Source organism: Metopolophium dirhodum, chromosome 1 (assembly GCF_019925205.1).
Source record: "Metopolophium dirhodum isolate CAU chromosome 1, ASM1992520v1, whole genome shotgun sequence".
NCBI lineage: Eukaryota > Metazoa > Arthropoda > Insecta > Hemiptera > Aphididae > Metopolophium > Metopolophium dirhodum.
The window spans coordinates 118,399,129-118,420,214 of NC_083560.1; the positions used below are offsets into that span (position 1 = coordinate 118,399,129).

General features: G+C 34.5%; 1 protein-coding gene and 1 pseudogene across 2 annotated transcripts; both read left to right on the forward strand.

Moving 5' to 3' along the window:
* The first annotated feature begins 1,794 nt into the window (after positions 1–1,794).
* On the forward strand, positions 1,795–19,861 carry LOC132937532 (very-long-chain 3-oxoacyl-CoA reductase-like). 2 transcript variants are annotated; one of them, XM_061004352.1, is made up of 5 exons: positions 1,795–2,063; positions 5,783–6,013; positions 17,441–17,961; positions 18,245–18,475; positions 19,020–19,861. In XM_061004352.1, exons 2-5 carry the CDS (start codon positions 5,809–5,811, stop codon positions 19,176–19,178), a joined length of 1,116 nt encoding a protein of 371 aa, XP_060860335.1. In that variant the 5' UTR covers positions 1,795–2,063; positions 5,783–5,808; the 3' UTR covers positions 19,179–19,861. The 2 variants fall into 2 exon arrangements, with proteins under 2 accessions (XP_060860335.1, XP_060860334.1); XM_061004351.1 differs by lacking the exon at positions 1,795–2,063 and having other exon boundaries at positions 5,555–6,013.
* Positions 6,026–15,489, forward strand: LOC132937531 (uncharacterized; annotated as a pseudogene).
* Positions 19,862–21,086: the final 1,225 nt, after the last annotated feature.

Consider the following 21,086-nt stretch of genomic DNA (forward strand, 5'->3'; position numbering starts at 1 on the left):
TAATAACATAAAAGTCATTAAACAGATCTTTGATGAAACTACTTACATGACCAATGATAAAGAAAGTTCGGATAGTGAAGTTAGTAGCGGTTCGGACGGATTTCACCACTCGGATATTGATCAACAAAGTAATCGCTCGGTGGCGTTAGAAAAAAGTTCAATTCATTCGGAATCCAATAACAGTGATCAATCCAATAACTCATCCAAAGAAGATTTAGTGTCTTTAACTGACAACAATAAATTCGACGAAGATCAATTAACATTAAACGAGTTATCGGAATCTGCACAGTGTGAGTTCATAGACATGCCGGAAGATGGGCCTTTCGATCAAAATAAAGAAACAGTAGAGGAATGTGAAGCGTATTCAAATAAGTCAGAAAAATCAATAGAAATACCACTAGTAGATAAAAATGTCGACTCAAAAATAAATTATCCTGAAAAACGTATTCGTGTGATGTTAGGAATCGGACCAGCACTTTCCGAGAAACAAATAAAATACGTCATTAAATGGGTTACAGAATGCGCCAGTAAACAAAATAATCACGTACAAGCACATAATTTAATACATTTTCAATGTCCTCCGTTGGACTACGAGTCTGAGAGTTCTTACAAGAAATCCGATCAAAATGCATGTTTTTAAAAAAATAATTGTATTGTAATAAAAAAAAAATTGTACTACATTCTAATAGAAAATAAGAGTTATAAATTTGAATTATGAAGGTGTACACCTGGATACGTTGTGGAAATCCATCTCTGGCTTAGCGATAATGTTAAACTTTGAAAAATAAACAGTATAGAATTGTATACTTTTAAATGTTAATATAATAAATAATAATATGGTCTATATGACATAATAATATTATGTAGCCTATATTGTAAATGTAATACAGTTTCTGATACTTTTTAAGTCTAGTTTGTAGTACAGCATGTAGATGTAATTCATTATTTCATAATACTTCTGTGATTCTTTATTATTATTCATATTATTATACTAAAAACAAAGTAAACGGATATTAATTCAGAGATTGGCTTTTAACTTATAATTCAATAACAACAAGTAAAAACATTATATGAAATATAAACATTAAATATAATATAATGTACACGAATTGTTTTTTGCGAAAATTAGTTTAAACTATACCAGTATAATACCACGGTAAAATAAAATATTCTTGGAAATTTAGGCTGACAGGTCTCCGTTCGGTATAGTTTTGATTTATCATTGAATTCAAATTTAACACATCCACGATGCGACCTACTCGGTGGCGAAGAGCCCTATACTACACATCAAAGTGACTACCCCGGTTTGTTTTGTAATAATAAATCAGTTTTTGACATATTTTTTTTTTAAATAATATCTTTGCATCGGTATAGCGTACAGGTATTTTTTAAAACCGTTCCATCCCTTCCCTCCCCCTCAGAACAAACACACAGACACGTACACAAACCCACACAAATAAAAAAAAAATATAAAAACATAGTATTATTATGACAATACAATTATATTATATTATTTAAAGTTTACACTGACAGTTTTTTTCTACCTATTTGATTTCGATACATACCTATAGTACTGTGAGACCGTCGTGGTTATTATTTTATTAATATAAATTACGAATTTATTTTGTTATGTTTTAAACAAAATAATATTATAATAGGCCGGTGAGCGCGCGGCGGATGCTAAAACGCCGCCGACGTCGTATCGATCGACGACCGGCTCGACTTCGCTAGGCCGCCGCCGCCGCCGCCGCCGCTGCTATCAGCTTATCACCCGACCGGAATAATATTTATTAAAAAAACAGTTTTGTAAAACATACAATATTACGCTTTACTATAATATTATTAATTATTAATCGACATCGTTAACAGTATTATATTCTCAGTCGTGCAGTGTCACCGTTTTCCACGCATGAGATTGTAACGAGACGTAATCATAACGTACCACAATAATAACAATAATAATATATTAATATAATATTATTATGACGGACTTCATTAATCGTGACAAATCACCGAACCGACACAACGATCATGTTGACCATCGTTTCGTATCACAGCTACGCGTACGTATAACATTTTATTACTTATATTATTATAATAATATTATTACCTATCTATTATATAATACGTTTGTGTCCCGAAATAATTTTCATAAAAAAAAAGCACCTATCGTTACAGTATTAAATCGTCCAACCCATATCTAAAAAATTGTATAATAGGTAGTTTAGGCGACGACGACATCGATTATAATAATATCAAACAATATGACTATACTAGTAGAATAAAAGCACTAATCTGTCTAGGACTGTCTAGGACGAGCTTGGTATATAATATTATTGTTATTAACTAGTGCACGGAATGAAACACTTTTTGAACCGGAACGCTGTAAACCCAATTTTTGCGTTGGTTATAGATATTAATACAACACACTACACAGTGTTATCGATCGTATACGGCAACGAAACATATACACTGTCGCAGTGTTATTAAGAGGACGTGATACTCGCATGTGCTGTCTCCGTCTTACAAGTGCGTACATAGCAAATTCTACGCTCAGCAGAACACGTGTAGTTCCATTGGTTTAAAAATTAGAGTGAATTGACCTCTTATCAAATCTAAAGGTAATAAATTATTATCTTGACAACCTCTTGGGTTTTCTGTTATATTTTAATTTTAAAGCGAGCTATTAGTATTTTAAAATTGTTAATTGTTTGTACATCTTAAAGTACTCATAACTCGCTTAAAAATTAAAATATAATAAAAAGTCCATAAGGTTGTCTAGATAATAATCTCAACTTTAGATTTTATAAGAGGTCAATTTACTTTAATTTTTTAACTAACGGAGCTACACGTGTTTTGCTTAGCGTAAAATTTGTTATATAATGCACTTGTAAGACGGAGACAACACGTGCGGGTATCACGTCCTCTTAATTGAAACAACTTCTCTACTCTTTATATCTCACGAGTCACGAGTATTTGTACAGCTAGACAGCTTGCAGATAAATTGTATAGTACAACCATTAATTATAATTATTATTGGTATTTATAATCAATGGTACAACGTACCTATAACTAGCAAAACTAAAACTTAACAGTTACCATGGAAAGTGAATAGCGGCTAAATCGGGTATAAATAATATTTTTTTACTTACCAAGTGTAATTTTCTGTGTTTTTAAAAGTATTGCATTTCAAAGGAAATATTATATTTAACACAAATAGTTAAAAATTAAATTGTTTTCATCAAATTAAAATATTTTTTTTGAATATTTCATACTCCTAAGTTTTCAATATATTTTCAGCCTTAATAACAAAAAAAATAGGCTAAATTTGACTTATTTTATCCGAAACGCTATACATATATAATTCAACAGGTTTTGAACAATTTAACCGAGCACCGTTTTAGGCACGCGTGCAAGGACCCGATATCGTACTTATCGCAATTTGTAGTTTTATTTTATAATGTTTGTGGTGTCTTGTGTGTACAATAAAATATTTCTTATATAGATTGTGGGTACGACGTAATATTCGGCATAGTATGATATCACATAGGCAACGGGCTGGTGTTTGACCAAGTAAATAACGATGATTTTTCAAATATATATTTCTTAAAAATAATATGGTTTTAAATTATTGACAAGTTTAGAGAAATAAATGTACAATAATATTATAATATAAATAATATAAAGTCGTTTGAATTTAGTTTATCGTTTTAGGCATAAATAACAATAAGCAATTTCGTTATCGCGTTTTTTAAAATGTAAATATTTTAAAAATGGAACAATTAATTTCCAATATTATTTCCATTGTGTTTAAATAGTATATTAACGATATTATGGTCGTCGTTGGTTTTTAATAGTATGTGACAACGACGGAGTAGACTACCTACCGTCTACCTTGCTCGAGAGCTGAGTGTAGATACCTGCTATATTATAATACCATTTATTATAGTTTATAAAATAGTGAATATTGTATCAATTATTTAGTATGTTGTAAATTAAAGATTCCATGAGCGAAATATAAAAGGAAATTTGTGGGAGAGTTTATTTAAGATCACCTACAAAAATGATTTTTAAATATTCCATTCAAATTATAAAAGAACCTTTGAAATGCAAAAAGTACCTAACGTTTCAATAAATATACCCACCAACACTTTAAATTTCAATTAAAGGTAATATAGAAATACGATGTAATTATATATTATAAGTCTTCAATAATTTCGAGCGTTTGAAATGTACTTAACTTTGGTTATTATAATTCTTTTTTAAATCAAATATAAATGTCTGCTTTTCAAATCGACAGTGCTTTCATCATATTATTTTGAATAGTTAAATACAATTTCATTTTTCTCCACATTAGGGTTTTCTGAAGAAGTTAGTACCTATGCCTGTAAGTAAGTAGCTACCCACCTTGCCTATAGGTACTATAATAAGTTATCGCTGAACAACATGTATATTATATACTCACCAGTATTTATATTATTCGTATATAGGTAGTCGATGGTAATAACAAGTATATTTGTCGGTATGGCCCTGAATTTTTTTTGCAACAAATATTGTAAAGGTTTAAAAACATGCAAAGAATATGCATGTAGCAAATACCAATTCTTGGAATATTATATCAGATCTTTAAACGTAATCAAACTGTAGGTATAAACATAATCAGTTGGCATTGTTGATTTTTTTTATTGATTTACGATGAAAGTTTGTAATGTTACATTAATGGAAAATTATAAATTTAGTATCTATCAGTTCCGATAGTCTTAGGTTCAAAATCAGCCTGTTGCATTCTACAATTTTAAAACTTTGAGCAATTATTACGTATGACTTGTGTTCACTCAGATATGAAAAAAACTAACCGTCGTATACGCACATTACGAAACGTCGATATATTTATTTAAAATTATTCAAAGTCAAGTGTACCAGAATATTAAGGTTTTCATAAAAATCCGGTCCATAGTGTTATCATAATATTATCGTCGTCTCTAACTATATGAAGTTCGATCTATACCTACAGTGTCTGCAGCGGGGGCCGCCTCGTTTAAATCCGTCTACACGCGACGGCATAATAATATTGTAGGTAAGTCCTGTCGCGTGTGTTTTGGAGGACGGTGCCTCCACGCGCGGTGTACTTAAATGACGATGGTAATAATGTTATTATTCTACGATAAAATTCCATACAACATTAATATAATGTGCACGCGGAAAACGAAAAACCAGTCGGACGAGTATATTGTCGGTCCGACTTGTATACCTGCCTAGGAACAGGAATCCTTCTGTCGGGCAGGTTACAAAAAAAAAAAAATTAAAAAACCGACGAGAAAAACAACGCGGAAATCATAACCACGCGAATAAAACAACCCATTTAACTCGCACGCACGTACGTGTGTGCGTACACGGGTGTGCGTCTGTGTGCACGTACGTGTGTGTGAGCTGCCGACGACGACGACGACAAACCGGTATGTCTATAATGTATGCAGCAAAATTATTATTGCTGATAAGTACGCGCGACTGCTGCACGACAAGTCCGGTGGTAGTGGTCAGCGTTTTCCGCACAGCACACGCGTCCGTCACCTCCACCACTCCTCCCGCCCGACCACCTCCAACGACTCGGCCGCCGCCGAAACCCGATACCCATTTTATTATTAGTACATCTCGATCGCGATTAAATAGTCGTCGCAGTCGCAAGCCCCGCGCAACTGAGCACCCGTTAGTAGCGTTACGAGTACCCGTAATAAACGCTCACGTTCGCTGTACTCGACATCGAACCATATTTTTTCTGCAGCCGACGCCACTACAGCACACGTAACCATGTCCTCTACAGCGGGACAGTCCACGTCGTCGTCGGGCGGATCGTCCACCAACAGTGTTCTGGAGAAGTTGGGCCTGCTGCTCGTAGCCCTTGTCGTGCTCCGCCTCACCCGGGCCACCATGCGGTTCGCGTACCGGCACGTGTTCGGCCCGTCGGCCCTGTGCCGGGGCACCGTCGACTTCGTCAAGTGTGGCAAGTGGGCCGGTACGTATCTATTCAGGTTGCAACACTGCAATTCGGTGGCGTCATTTAGCGGGCTCGTTCAGGCCTTTGACAACTCGGGGGGACGTCACTTCTGCACGTGGTACAGCTCTACTTGCTGTCACCACGTCAAATTTGCGATCAGCAGTTTCAATTTTGAGTAGTTAGCTTTAATATTAAATCAAACTTAAAGATCATGAGCTGTGTTCTCTCGTCTGATTTCTTACAATATTAAAATTTTCAAACGAATTATGAATGTTTTTTAAATATCATATTTCACATACTCATAACTTATTAATTCTAATATTGAAGCTATCGACACAGAATTGGCACTGCTGAATGTAAGTTTCGATATGATAACCCTACGCGAGTAGAGATGATACGTCATGCGGGGCCATGATGTCCCCTCAATGACTTTGCTTGGAAAATGTTAAAGAGAATCGAGTCGAGAGACGTAAAATGACGCCACTGCGCAGCGTTATAATATAATAATATTATTTTACACTGATCGTGAAGCGACACGCAATACGAATCGAAAAAATAAGTGACAACGGATGCAAAATTCAATATCATTATTGTGTTATACGATTGACACGCATACGACACGAATCGACATCACACGTCATACTCAGATATAAACCATAGGCTATAGATATTTACACGTATACATGTTATTATTGTGGTGTTTGCACAAGTGGCTTCTTTATCGGAGGTTTTTTTTTTTATAATATGTCATTTATTGGGAGCCGCCGCCGCTTCCGCCGCTTGTATATTATTCCACTCATTTGTACGGCAGTGGCGGTGGTATAGCAGTCGTGCTGGTCCTATATACTAATATTCAATACAATTTGTATCTACTTAGTACTTAATATTATTATGATATAAAAATAAATCAACATGTTATTATTTTATCATTATAGTCTTATCATTAAGTAGAGATAGTCCTAGGGCAAAGGTCTTCAGGAACTCGATTCGTAATCTTTTTATATATTTAATAGTACTAAAATATATGCGTGTACCGACGGAGATTGTCGAATAAAAAAAGATAAAATTAATAACCGGTCAAGTATAGACGTCGAAAATACCGTTGGTTTTCAACGATCGTGATTTCGAATATTATACCGAGTGTGAGTATGAACTTAACATAATAATATCTTATAATATTTCGACCGCCATCTGCGGACGGGCAATATTTATTCCGTGAAAATTGTTATGCGCACTAAACTGTGCCACACATAATATTATTTTGTTCATTAATAATGATAATTTTATGCTCGTCGACAACCGCCGCCGCCGCGCGTGTAATATAATTTATAATAATATAGGGTGTCCCACAAAGTACCTACGCATTATTTTAATTTGGCTGAATTTTTTTAATATTTGGTTGGTTTTTGTTATTTTTATTACCTATTTATTATTTACTCCGTTTTGTTTATTCGTGGTGGTTTTTTATGAATACTCTAATTCATTTTCATTAAACATATAGGTAGCTATTATTGATTTACTACATTTTTTTTTTTAAATTGCATACTTTATGCGACACCCTGTATATTATGTGTATGGATGGACTACAAGTCGTTCAGTTGCAGTTGCATTAGAGAGGGGGAAAGGGCCCGTCGGCACGTGTTGGAGTGTTGGCCGTGAATTTCAGGTTAATCGAGAATTTTGGCTTCCCAGTCGAGATTTTGAGCAGTTCTTTTATTATATTTTTTTTTTTGGACATGAAATACGACTTTAATGTCTTTTTAATGTTAATTAAAAAGCACAGATGCATGACTTTTTCTAAGATTTCCAATAAGTTTTTGTGAAATATCGAATTTTATACCTCAATAAGTATATAGGTGTATTGTAAACAATTGTAATATTATTATTGACAGAACAAACAATACCATACCATTCACTCATTCGATTATGGTCCAAAGTTTTTAATTTTTCGAATTGTTGAAATATCTTTCCTAGTAACACGCGAAAAATAGCATGAATACTAATTATGCGTTTATCGTAAGTAAATTTTTTTTTACTGCGCTATAAGTTTATGCATATTTTTTGTTCGGAATTTATAGACGAATATCCGGACAATTATTTTAACTATATTGATTTCGTTTTCTTGCAGCAAATTTTGATTATTTATTTTCAAATACAACTATTTTAGTTTTAAATTATTTGTATGTTTTTTTTTCAATTTATTAATTGTGGTATTTAAAATTCGTAGGTATTCTATACTTAACACCAATTTTCTACGCGCGGGTCGAGCAGTTTTATACAAGTATATTATTATATATTTATATCATGAATTATTCTCGCTAAACATTATACTTAATTTATAATATACTATACAAATATAAAAAAGTAACACACACACCAACGGGCAATTAATCAGAGCGCCACTGTATAATTTATATGAGTTATTACCACGGTTATTGATATAATGCGGTTACGCAACGAGCGAAATTATTATTTTAACCTACGAAGACACATCCGACATATGACATTTTTGAATCGAGACTTGCGCATTCTCATAAATTAATAAAATAATTCTTTTTACTGACACGTTTTAATGCATTCGACTTGTTCGGAGTTTTCAATCGACTGCCTTCAAACATATTATCACCGACGAATGATACAATTTATTATACTGCGTTGTCCTCACTCTCGAAGCTCCACTCGTTTCGCCCACACTAGAAATAAAACGTGACGAATGAGAGAGAAAGAGAGAGTGATAAAGTGAAGACTCGAAACATAATACAAAAATATAATACGTCTTATAAGTGTCGAGTTGGTATCTAAATGTGAATAGTTAACTATTGTAAAAACGACCAAGTCCCGTAACCGCCCTAAATAATTATTCCGAATATAATGATTTTCAACGCTATATTATATAGTCGTATATGTTATATTATACGTGACATGTATATAGTATATTGTGTTTATTTTGTTCGTCAAAACCGTGTTAAAATATAATATCGTGTTTTATCGTCGACATTTCGAAAATCTTTTCTAGTAAATTGTTTTTTTCACATATTCGCATGACCTTCATTTTAGCGGAACTTTATTAATTCATAATAATATTAGGATTAAGATGATTTATAAAAAAAATAAAACGTAATTGAATAAAAATGGTTCGAATGTGAACGACTTTCGGCCTAATACCTATATATTACTGGTTACTACACGTTAACAGGAACTAAAATTCAAAAAAATCATCACGGTTAAAGTTCGACCGGTTCGTAGTGCAATATAATGTTGTAGGTAGTCGAGGACTATATTTATTCTAATAAAAGTCACACAAATATTTGTTTATTACTTTATAAGTAATATTATATTTACTGGCATAACCTTCGAACAATATAATTTGATCTAATATTGAGGAAGACTACATTGTTTTCATATAGGTAGTGTTAGCGTTGTGCTACCGCCTTATATCAGCTGTACCTATCTATAATATATGATGTAAAATAATAATTATTAAGCGAACAGACCAAAATTATTTCTAAATAATAGCGTTAATGGATAAATTGAAACTGTATTATAATGTATTACTATCATAAATCGTTTGTTTAAAAAATTATTTGTCTTATGTATTTTATACATCTACTTATTAGATTACGTAAATTCCCTACACGGAAACGATGAGACATTTTCCATAATAATTTGATTTTCAAATTAAATTGTATATATTTTATACTACAACATTATATAATTATTTTGAAAATGCTTGAAATGAAATTGTTAATTTACATACATTATACAAAATGTATACAAAATGAACCTAAATTAAAAATTATATTATAATTTATAAGTAATATATTAACAGTTTCCTAGTTATTATTATTTATTATTTCACTGCCGTGTTTCGACGTATTTAAACCGGTTTTTACTGTGAATAATTAGCTCTAGCAATTATTTCATTAAAGTAACTTTTATACATTATTTTGATCACAATTTTTACATTTCAATATTTGAAACCTATTGCTTGTAGTTTTTACTGGATTAAAATTTTAAACAATTTATAATTCTTAATGTGTTAAACAATATTTTATATTTTTACATAAATACCTATTAACAGAAACGGATTGGCGAAACACTTTGACCCTGGAAGTTACTGTGTGACAAGCCTTTGTGTAATGGATGTGTTAAATTTTGATTTAATATTTCCACGATTTTAGGTATATCATTCTATACAAAAAAAGATTCTGAACGAAGAAATATCATAATCCTGCGATTCTTATCAGCCTATAGGTATAACTAAATATAATATATATTTTATGGTATTATTATTTGCTAATGAAGTAAGTTATTTTAATATTAGTAATACAGTAGGTTAAATTCATTTTTGCGTTTAGAAATGTCATTCATGTGTGACTATGTGTATAAAATATAATACTTTAAAATTTTAAAATATCCATAAATAATATTTTTAAATTACAACAAAATTCTTCTTTAAAAATCAATTTAGGTCCAAATTTGAAATTAAAATAATTTAGATATGATTAAAGAATGAACTGTTTATGAGAAACTTGTTTTAAATTTTCAAGTTTTTTTGAAAGAGCAAAAAATTATTTATCAGCAATAATTCAAAAAATGCTAAAAAAACGAAAATTGCTCATACCTACAAATAGCACAAAAAAATAAAAATATTTTAAAAATTTTATAATTTATGAAAAATGCTCATATAAACATTTGGTAAAAATTTAAAGTATCAACGATCATTAGTTATTGAGTTACACCATAAAACTAAATATATTTTGTCAAAAACTGGTTTTGCATACTCGTTTTTCCTCAATTTTTTTTTATTTCCCCTGTGATTTTGAATACTTCTATGGACTTTTTTCTTTCGACTATCAAGTGTACTGAGATTCACTTTCCTACCAAAAAAAATGCTAAAATAGAAAATCAAAGCATTTTTACTGCTCCAAAACGTGATGACAGACACACAAAAAAATATATCTACACGCTCCGCTCAAAATCTAAAATGTTCTGATCGTTTTACTGTGCATGTATATTTAATAATATTATTAATTAAATAAAAAATATTAAAATACGATTTATAAAAATGTTGACAGTTTAAAATAAAATGTATATTAACTCATATTTATACTACCTATATACTTAGTGCGGCCAAAATCGTAATACGACTGCAAACAACGCAGACACGCAGTTAACTATTATCAAATAATTTTTACTCCAAATACACCGGCCAAAAGTTATAGTATAATGATCGGCCCACCGGGAACTTAAATTAATATGTCTTATGAATTAATTTATTAATTTAAAATCTATTTGGTAACTTAACCATGGTAATATATTATTTACATTTTCATTATTTTTAAATTCGTATTCAATATGGTAACGAATGAGTTGTAGGCTGAAATTTGATATTTTTTTTTTTAACGTACCTACCTATGTAGTTCAGCAGGCTGAAAACGATGATGAAGTCAGAATTTGGCCGTCTGACTTAGTTTTAAAGTTATAGCTAATTTAAATGTATATAGTATTTTCCGACCGTAAATGTAAGTAAAATGTTTTCTCATTGTGGATGTTAGAAAACAGGTCGATTAATAAAATAATAATATTATAATTTTAGGTAGGTATAATAGTTTTTTGGGTTATTTGAACATATATAACATAAGACGTTTTAATAGAAGTTTCCTCGTAAGTTTATCTACTTTTAACAAAAAATAAAAACTTACCGGAAAGTAACAAGAACCTACAAATTAGTGTTTCAATTAAAACATTTTACAATATTAGATATACAGCGGATTTTAATAATTATTAAATTCTATTATTTATAGAAGTATGTTAGGATAACACACCGTCTCCACTCTGTTTCGTTTTTCGTATGAAATTATTTATAATTAATTCAAATATAACACATCCATTACAATGACATACTCGACAAATAATATACAGCAGAGTGGTACCCACTTATCTATTTTTTATTTTTTGTATCTCAGACGTTTAAATAACACGAAGAATATATTTTAAATTTTAAAGTTCATTTAAATAATCGTTTAAAATATGAGATTTCCAAAAAAAAGAATAGCCAAAATAGCGGTGACATTAACGACGGGACACTTTGTACCCATATACTTAAGTCGTAAAGTAGATGATACGACAAAATAATATTCGTATATATTATATCAGTACCAATAATATGAAAAAGTAGTTTTGTACGAGTGGCATTTCTAAGTTGGTATATTTGTCATCAGGAATGTGAAGCCCAATACAGATGTTGAAATATTATTGTGTTTAATTTTCGACGTTCGCCTTCTGCCTTCTGCGGCACAACACTGCGCCGCCACCGCCTCCACCCCTCTCGCTATCAACCATAAGTGGTGGTAGATGGTTTACGGCGGGCGGACGAGTGCGGGGCATGGAATATTTTGTGGGGATCGTATACGGCCAATGGTTGTGGTGGTGGCATGGATGCTCTAGCTGACGCAAGAGAGATTATCGGATGGCCGCTGCCGGATAACGGCGCCAACGTCGCGCAGCCCGTCGATTGGGTGCGGGCATCGGCTATGGGGTTGTAAATGTGGCCGAGTCTTGTCTGGTTACCTTCGCCGTCGTCACTCACTCTATCGACCGTAGTGCGCGTGCTCCTGGTTTTGTACTTGTTCGTCTCGTTGTGTTTGTTCGATAGTTGGTACCGTTCGATATCCAATTTTTTTTATAAAACTACGTCAATAGTGCGAGTGCGTAACGTCCGGTCCCCTTTCCTAACGTTGAAAAAACGACAAACTGTTGCTTGTGTACTTATTCGATTTACGCGTTCCGTTTCAAACTGTTTGTTATTACCTATTATATGATTCTTTGAATACCTACCTACATAATAATATTTAACTAACCTAACATTTTTTTACGCCGTCGCCTTTGTTTTCATAATATATATGACCGATCATCAATCGCTGACTATATTATATATTGTACATTTCACAGTATTAAATACATTCACTGTATGATCAAGACACAAAATTGGCATCAAATTTTAGCTGTTGACTACGCAACTATAAAAGGTTTAGTTAATTACTATTATTATTTAGCACTTTTGTAATATTATATATTTGGTAGAATTTAAATTTAAGGTTTTAATATACACAGCATCTTCAATAAACTTACAAAGAATCCAGTATGTCGCAGGTAGATACAGAAAATACGATGCAGTCTGAATCATCACCACAGCTGCATCTAGAAAATGTAAATACACCGAGAGAAATTGACCAAGTACCATTAAACTCTCCCACTAACTCCGTTCCATCTATAATCAGCATAAGCGATAGTGACGATGAAAATAATTTTGATGGCGACAATGAAAAACAATGTTGATAGTGACGTTATTGTTATAGATTCGGATGAAGATGATTATGAAATTGAAATGACTAGGAATCGTTGGACAGGTATAATCGCCGGCTAAAATATAAAATGCGAAGGGCAATTAATATCCTTCTTAGATATAATAGGCATTTGTCTGAGGAAGATATTTCGTATTTAGAAAACAAAAAATATGAAATGAGATGTGAAAAAAGTAATAGGGTAGTAGAAAATGTGGTCAATTGTGTATCAAGAGTTAAATCCGAACGACCTCGGTCAGATAAACAGAACGTACGTGGCCTAGAAACGTTGAGGCGGCGGTACATAGAAGCCATTAGGACTTCGTACGAAATTTTGAAAATCTGGTTATGCCACGATGTGTGTGAATGTAACGCCTTAAACTCTGGATGTATGGAATGGGCTAGCCCTTTTATTTTAAATGATAACTATGTGACAGTGGCTCGAGGACTGGACGGGGAAATACAGTCGAATGATCTGGATTTCCTCGTCCAAGATCTTGTTTTTAGTGATTCGGAGTCTTCGAGCTGCGAATCTCAAATATCGTCGGACGAAAATGAACACACATCTGATATATATTTTGATGATGATGATTTTCATCAACATCCATCAGTTAACCAGTATTATATGAATGATCATATAACAAACCAAAATATAATGCGTCAGCAGTGGTTGCAACGACGTAAGCAGCGGTTGAAACGGCGTCAGCAACTACGAGATCGTTTTAAGATTAGTCAACTAGAACCGGGCTCTTCGGCCGGGCAAGACGACGTGTGTGTGGCAGATTTGCAAAAACGAAATCAACCCTCGTCACGCATCGATGCCATTACCCCCGTACTGGACGATCAAGAATCTTGTATTAATGATGAGCTACCCTGCCGACGTAATAGTAGACGGATAGTAGAAACCAACAGTTTGTCGTCCGAGACCGCGACGTCATCGTCTCACGCAATCACGAACAACCTGTTGACGACGCCAGTAATGCGGGTTCAGCGCCGTAGTCGCAGTCGTACCCGTAACCACAGTAGGCCGCGGCGATTTTGCACAGTGTCGCCGCCCAGCAGTCGCGCGCGCATAATTTCCCAAGAGCAGATGCGGAGGAGGTCGAGATCACCGCTACACACGCCGAGGTCACCCCCTCGTCCACTAGTACCCACAATCCCTCGTCTATCACCGTCGCAGCTGCCGCGTTCACCCTCCGCCAACACCACTACCGCCACCGATATTGGCGCTAGTACCGTAACTACAACGACCGCCGGGCGACCTCATTTGTCACAAGCCACCACCAGAAGCGCTCGGGTCGACCCTGCAGCGGGTATTAACGGACGACGACGACGACGGCACTAGCGCTACGCTTTCGCAAGTCGCACTCACATTACTTGAACTTTCCGAACAGTAGCCGAAATCGAATTACGCCATCAACACGTCTTGTGTTGTTAACAATCGAACTTTCCGGACAACCGCTACACCTACCACTCCGACCACCACCACCACCACCGCCACCACCGCCACCACCGCCGCCACCGCCGCTGCCGACTCAATGTCAAAGAAGCCAATGTCGACCGGCGATGTGTTGGCCACCCTCGGTGGCGGTGGTGGCCTTGCAAGGAATCCGGCGACATGACAACTATAATGACAACACCGCCAAGATTATGGAACAATTATGGCAAATAAATCCGTTATTATTTCGAACTTCAAAACATCGGCCAAGGAAGCAATAGCGGACGGGTTCAGGAAAATGAACTGTAAATATTATTAAACAATATGTATTTTAACTATAAGTAATGTATATGTGTGTTAGATGTAGTTTTGTTAATTTTTTTTTTTTGTGTGTGTATGGAGAACGCATTGTTTTTTTCGAGACATAACGGAGTAATATTGTGTCCCGTGTACGTACTATCATCAGTTCAATTTGCTTAATCTTAGTATTTATTTTCTCGGATACAAAAATAGTTTATATAAATATAAATAAGATAATATTTAATTTAAATAGCTATACGATATTTGATGGTAGTTATAAAAAATCGAAAAACACACCAACTACGCAGCATATAAGTTTTGTCTTTAAGTTTACTTTTTTTATATATTTTTTTTATGTTTACGTTAAATTGGTTTATGATTTCAATGGTTGAATTAATTTTAAGAGTTATGTATCCACTGTCTCGTGTACAAACGTCATCACGTAAATTGTAAGGTATTCGTTCGGGACAACTGGTAGTGGCAAATGGCCAGTGTCCAAGACGCGCATGTCAGGACGCCTTTCGTTACTCGTACATCGTTAGGTTTAAGTTATACTAAATATTGTGTTTACTAATTAACCAAAAAAAAAAAAAAAAAATTTACAAAAAAATCGGTTAAGGTAGTAGATTGGGGGTGGTTTATTGTGGCTGAGTTGGGAATTAATTTATTAATGTATATTTGAATATAATTTAAAACGGGTTCTACTGCTATTATACCATTTGGTATTTTGGCAAATTTTTATCGACATTGAAAAGCATAAAATATGTGCAGCCGGTCCGCCGTCATCGCGTTCTCGTGTCCAACATATTATATGGTTTACAATGTCGATAAAGGTTTTATAAAAAATTATATATTATATATTTGAATATAATTTAAACGGGTTCTATTGCTATTATACCATTTGGTATTTTGGCAAAATTGTTATCGTCATTGAAAAGCATAAAATATTTGCAGCCGGTCCAGCCGTCATCGCGTTCTCGTGTCAAACATATTATAGTGGTTTACAATGTCGATGTTATTATAAGGTTTATATAAAAAATTAAAAAATCTAAAAAAAAAATCCCAGAGGAGAACGTTTATAATTATTCGTTTTGATTAGTTTTTTAAGTCCGTTCTATTTTACGTTGCGTGTGTTAAACGCGCAACGTATAAGTTTCAATCTCCAGCACTTGCAGCCATTAAACAGCATTTATACCATTTGGGTATTTTGGCAAAGGTGCATCGGCACAATACTAAAAATGTGAAAACACGAGCGGTCGCGCGCCGGTGATTATGGCTGCGTGGCGGGCCTCGAGCCTGTGCCCCGGTTCAGACGTCACCGCGATTCTCGTGGCGAACGTTCGTAAAAAAATCGAAAAAATTAAAAATTCTAAAAAAAAATCACAGAGGAAATGTTTGTTGTTATTGTTTTAGTTTGTTTTATTTTACGTTGCGTGTTTTTTTAATGCGCAACGTTTCAGTTTCGTCTCCAGCACTTGCAGTAGTCACAAAATATTCTTTTAGACATTATAATAATGTAATCTATGTATTGTATTACGGTATATATTTAAAATTATGAGTATTAATCTTTATTAGGATCATAATATTATGGCCTATGATGATATTGGACGACGACGTACAGTTCTGAGGCACTATTATAATATATTATATAATATGTAGGTCAGAAGTTATATTTATTTTATTGTTTACTCGTTTAGTCATTTTTTAATAAAAGTTTATGCGTTACTCATAATAATAAGAACAGACGAAATGTTGTACATCTTAGTATATTTTTGTATTATCGATATAAGTCCGACGAAATAATCAATAACCGCCCCACCGCCGCAAAATTTTGCTACTGCATGCGACCGTCCGCGTACTGGTGGGGTGGTGCACGTCGTAGTCTGTAACAATGGTTACAAATATTACCTAAACCTTCACATAAAACATCATCCGTATGTGTCGATTCGTATTGTATGCGTGCATAATTATAGTATATCTCATTATATACTACACAATATTGTATCGAGTTTTGTTTTTTTACTTGTAATTTTTTTTTTAAGTACTCCCACCTTATCCACCTCACAACAAAAATTTTAACATACTATACTTAATGTTCACAAAATTGGCTCGCAATGAAATACATATATATATTTTTAAAATTATATAAATATTTTTCTACATAATAATATTACAATATACTATATTTTTGTACCGTGTGCCGTTATTATTTTCGTTTTGAATCTTTAGTTTTCATTATTGCGTGTCGATGTCGTCCGTGAGGATGTGCTTCGCGTAATGGCAAAAATAATATAAATTAATAGTAAACGATCAACGCGTGTATAAAATGTGTGTTCGCGTGCGCGCGCTATTGTGTTCAAGTTGTGACAGGCGCCACGGACGGGCTGGGCAAGGCGTACGCCCGGCAACTGGCCGGCCGCGGCATGGACGTCGTGCTGGTCAGCCGGACGCAGGCCAAATTGGAGGCAACCGCCGAAGAGATCCGTGCTGAACACCCGGGCCGCCGCGTCAAGTGCGTCCGCGCTGATTTCGCCGACCCGGACACGGCCACGGTGTACAGCCACGTGGGCCGGGAGCTGCACGGGCTCGAGGTGGGCGTGCTGGTCAACAACGTTGGCCTGTCGTACCCGCACCCCGAGTACTTCTTGAAGGCCGTCGAAGACCGGTCCGGCGACGCTGACGGTGGAAAGGCCGCCTCGTCTGCGGGATGGGGACCGCAACTGTTCGACGACATGATCCGGTGCAACATCACGTCCATGGTCAACATGTGTCGACTGGTGATGCCTGGCATGGCCGACCGGAAGCGCGGGTGCGTCATCAACATCGGAAGCACCGCGTCCCGGATCCCGTGTCCTCTGTTGACGATGTACGGGGCCACCAAGGTAAATGCCACATATCATCGTATATTATAATGTTGTTATTGTGAATATTGTCATCATTGTTATCATCACTTGGTGATTATAATAGGTTATTATATTGTATCAATTCCACGCAGGTGCAACTAGAGCTTTATATTGTTTGTGGGCGGTACTCCCGATGGTTAGTGTAGTTTGTCTGTGTGGGGGAGGGGGGGGATTAAAACAAATCGAACGATATGGTTACAAGATTTCAAGTTTTCTGTCAACCCATAAAAATAATTCTATTTTGTTTTATGGTGTGGCGCAGAAATTCGTCGAGAAATTTAGCCGAGAACTGAACACCGAATACAGCGGCAGAGGCAAGCACGGCACAAATATCACCGTGCAGTGCGTGATGCCTGGATACGTAGCCACCAAGATGAGCAAGATCGCACGTACCTCTTGGTTGGTTCCATCGCCAGACACCTTCGTCCGATCGGCACTTCAGACCACCGGATTGGAACCGGTCACCACTGGTTACCTGCCACACTCACTGATGGTAAGCTACAGATTATCTAACTATAATATTTAATGTGTATCGTTTAAGCTACCCCGCATTTACTATAAGAGTACTTCAATGACTTATAACCAGCTGATGATGGTGAGGTGGGAGGGGAGGAGTTTTAGGTGGGATAGTGGATGGAAGAGGAGGATTAGAACAGAAGATTCGATAACTGATATTATAATTGTTTGTCATCAATTTTTTTTTTTCTATTTTCAAGCGCATAACTATTTACACATTTTAATGTAAACATTGACATTTACCATTACGATAATACGATATCGATTTTTTCATAATTTCTCAATTTATATTCACGAACGATGCCTGATGGGTTAAAATCTGAATATACCAACGTTTATATATATATATATATATATATATATAATTATTTATTTTAATATATTTATAAATAATATACAGAATATATGAATAGGTATACATTCGCCGATCGCATGGGTCCAGCACATTAATAATCGTATCACCGCGGTTGTTAAATATATTATAATATTATTTTAATGTGTGGTGTCATTTTAACTCGCAGGTGAAAGGTATCGAACTCGCTGAGAGCATATCTGAGTCGATGATGGCCCGGACAGTGATGAACAACATGCTGGGCATCCGGACCCGGGCCTTGCGCAGGCAGGCCAAAGAACAACAGCAGCGAGAGGAAGCGCAGGCCGCCGCCGCCACTGACGAATAAATCGAACGGTTTCAATTCGTAATAATATCACGACACCAGCCATCGTCCGTGTCCACCGCCACTTATAATATTCGTCAAGAGCGTCACCGTCTCGGACACGATGTCGCGCACCACCGCATTACGGTTGTATCGACCCTAGTGTGTAATTCGATGTTTAAGTCTTAGGTTTAATCTAGTTCATAGTTGTAGACGATATTAATATTACGTCAGGGTTGATTTTGGGCAAATCACTAGTAAGTAGATGGTGAAATAAATATCACCTTAAGGATCGCTTAGGAACAACCAATTATTGATAATCAGATGAATGTCGAGATCACTATAGAGATTATCGTATTAGGTCTTCCGAACGGATTAATAACTAATATTATCATCAACTAAAATGTTGATGTTAACACAAATGCCTTAGGAATAACTATTAGGTTATCGATTATTGATAATTAACTATATTTAAGTTTTCGAAGTCAGGCGGACGAGATGAATTCAACCACAATTAATTGTTTTTTAAGTTAACCTGTTTTAATGGTAGTTGTGTTTCAGATCATTATTATGTTATAATTAAGTTAAATTCTATAAATTCTATTCTACCCCCCCCCCCCCCACATCCCCTCCCTTGTCACCGCCAGCAATTGTTACTTCTTTTTTGAACAAAATATTATATTTTTTCTTAAGTTGTCTTATTTAAGTTTTTAGCCAATCCCTGTGAATAGTGTCACGATGGTTTAGACCTTGCGGATTTCACAACGATACTTTCCGAGATGTTCCCATCCCTGAGCTCTTCTTCAGTTTTAATTGTTATTTATTTGTTAATTTATTCCGAGATGTTCCCATCCCTGAGCTCTTCTTCAGTTTTAATTGTTATTTATTTGTTAATTTGTCAATGTCTACGAGCAATGACTAAGTAGAAAACTTACTATACGTGAATTGTCTAGTTATTTTAGACTAATTTTTTTATTTTTTTCAAAACGTTCGTTCAAACTAATTTTGTAGCTGTGATCTGTACACAAAATAACCTTGATATTTATTTTGTGTTGTTTGTTTTTTTGATCCCCGAATTTGTGTTAAGTTTGTATATTTTTTTATGGTTTTAACTCTAACTGCATAAGCTTTAGCAATAAAGCTCAGTTAAGGTTAGTTTTAATAAAATTGTTTTTTTGGTCCTGTGCTAACGCATAAAAATACTGATATAAGGTTACTATGGCTCACAAGTCTAATATAGGTTAGTATTAGTTTTGATTTTAGTTTCAATTTTTATTAATTTTTTCCTTATTACCTGTTTAAAACTCGTTAACACTACTATACTGGCTCACGCAGTGGTGTTGGCTAGTCTTAGCTATGATGTTGATAATTCTACTTAAATTTAGTCATGCCATTAGAGTGTTTCATGTTTCAGACATGCCCTCTGTATGGCATACGTTCTATATACATTTGGTGTTTATTATTAAGTTAGGTGTAACGTTAGGCTAAGTACGTTTAGATCATATTATATTTTTATATTTATATTTTAAGGTTTTTTATTTTTATTTTATTATGTTCTGTTTTGTTTTTATTTTCTTTGAAAACTATGTGCTGCCCCCCAGCCATAAATGCTAGAATAAACAAACTGCAAACAATAAATTATATTCGTACGTACACGGGAACTCTTAGCGAAATTCGAGCGTTCTTTTGCAATTGGGTTATAATTTAGTATAGTTTATAAATATTTATTAAGATTTTACGTTAGTCGTAGATAATGAAACATTGAATGAATTGTAAAAGGTTACTACTGCTACTACAATGCACTGTGAATGTGTTGTACTAGAAACTAGTAGTGCCTCTTAACTGTAGATATAGTTATTTTAGTAGTAATATTTTATCATTAAGGCTTATAATATTATTTAAAATCTAATTTATGTGTGAGCTAAACGATGC

Coding starts and splice junctions, on each gene's coding strand:
- LOC132937532 (XM_061004352.1), top strand. CDS start 5,809: ATGTCCTCTACAGCGGGACAGTCCACGTCGTCGTCGGGCGGATCGTCC. Junction 6,014..17,440: donor CAAGTGTGGCAAGTGGGCCG/GTACGTATCTAT, acceptor ATTGTGTTCAAG/TTGTGACAGGCGCCACGGAC. Junction 17,962..18,244: donor CGATGTACGGGGCCACCAAG/GTAAATGCCACA, acceptor GGTGTGGCGCAG/AAATTCGTCGAGAAATTTAG.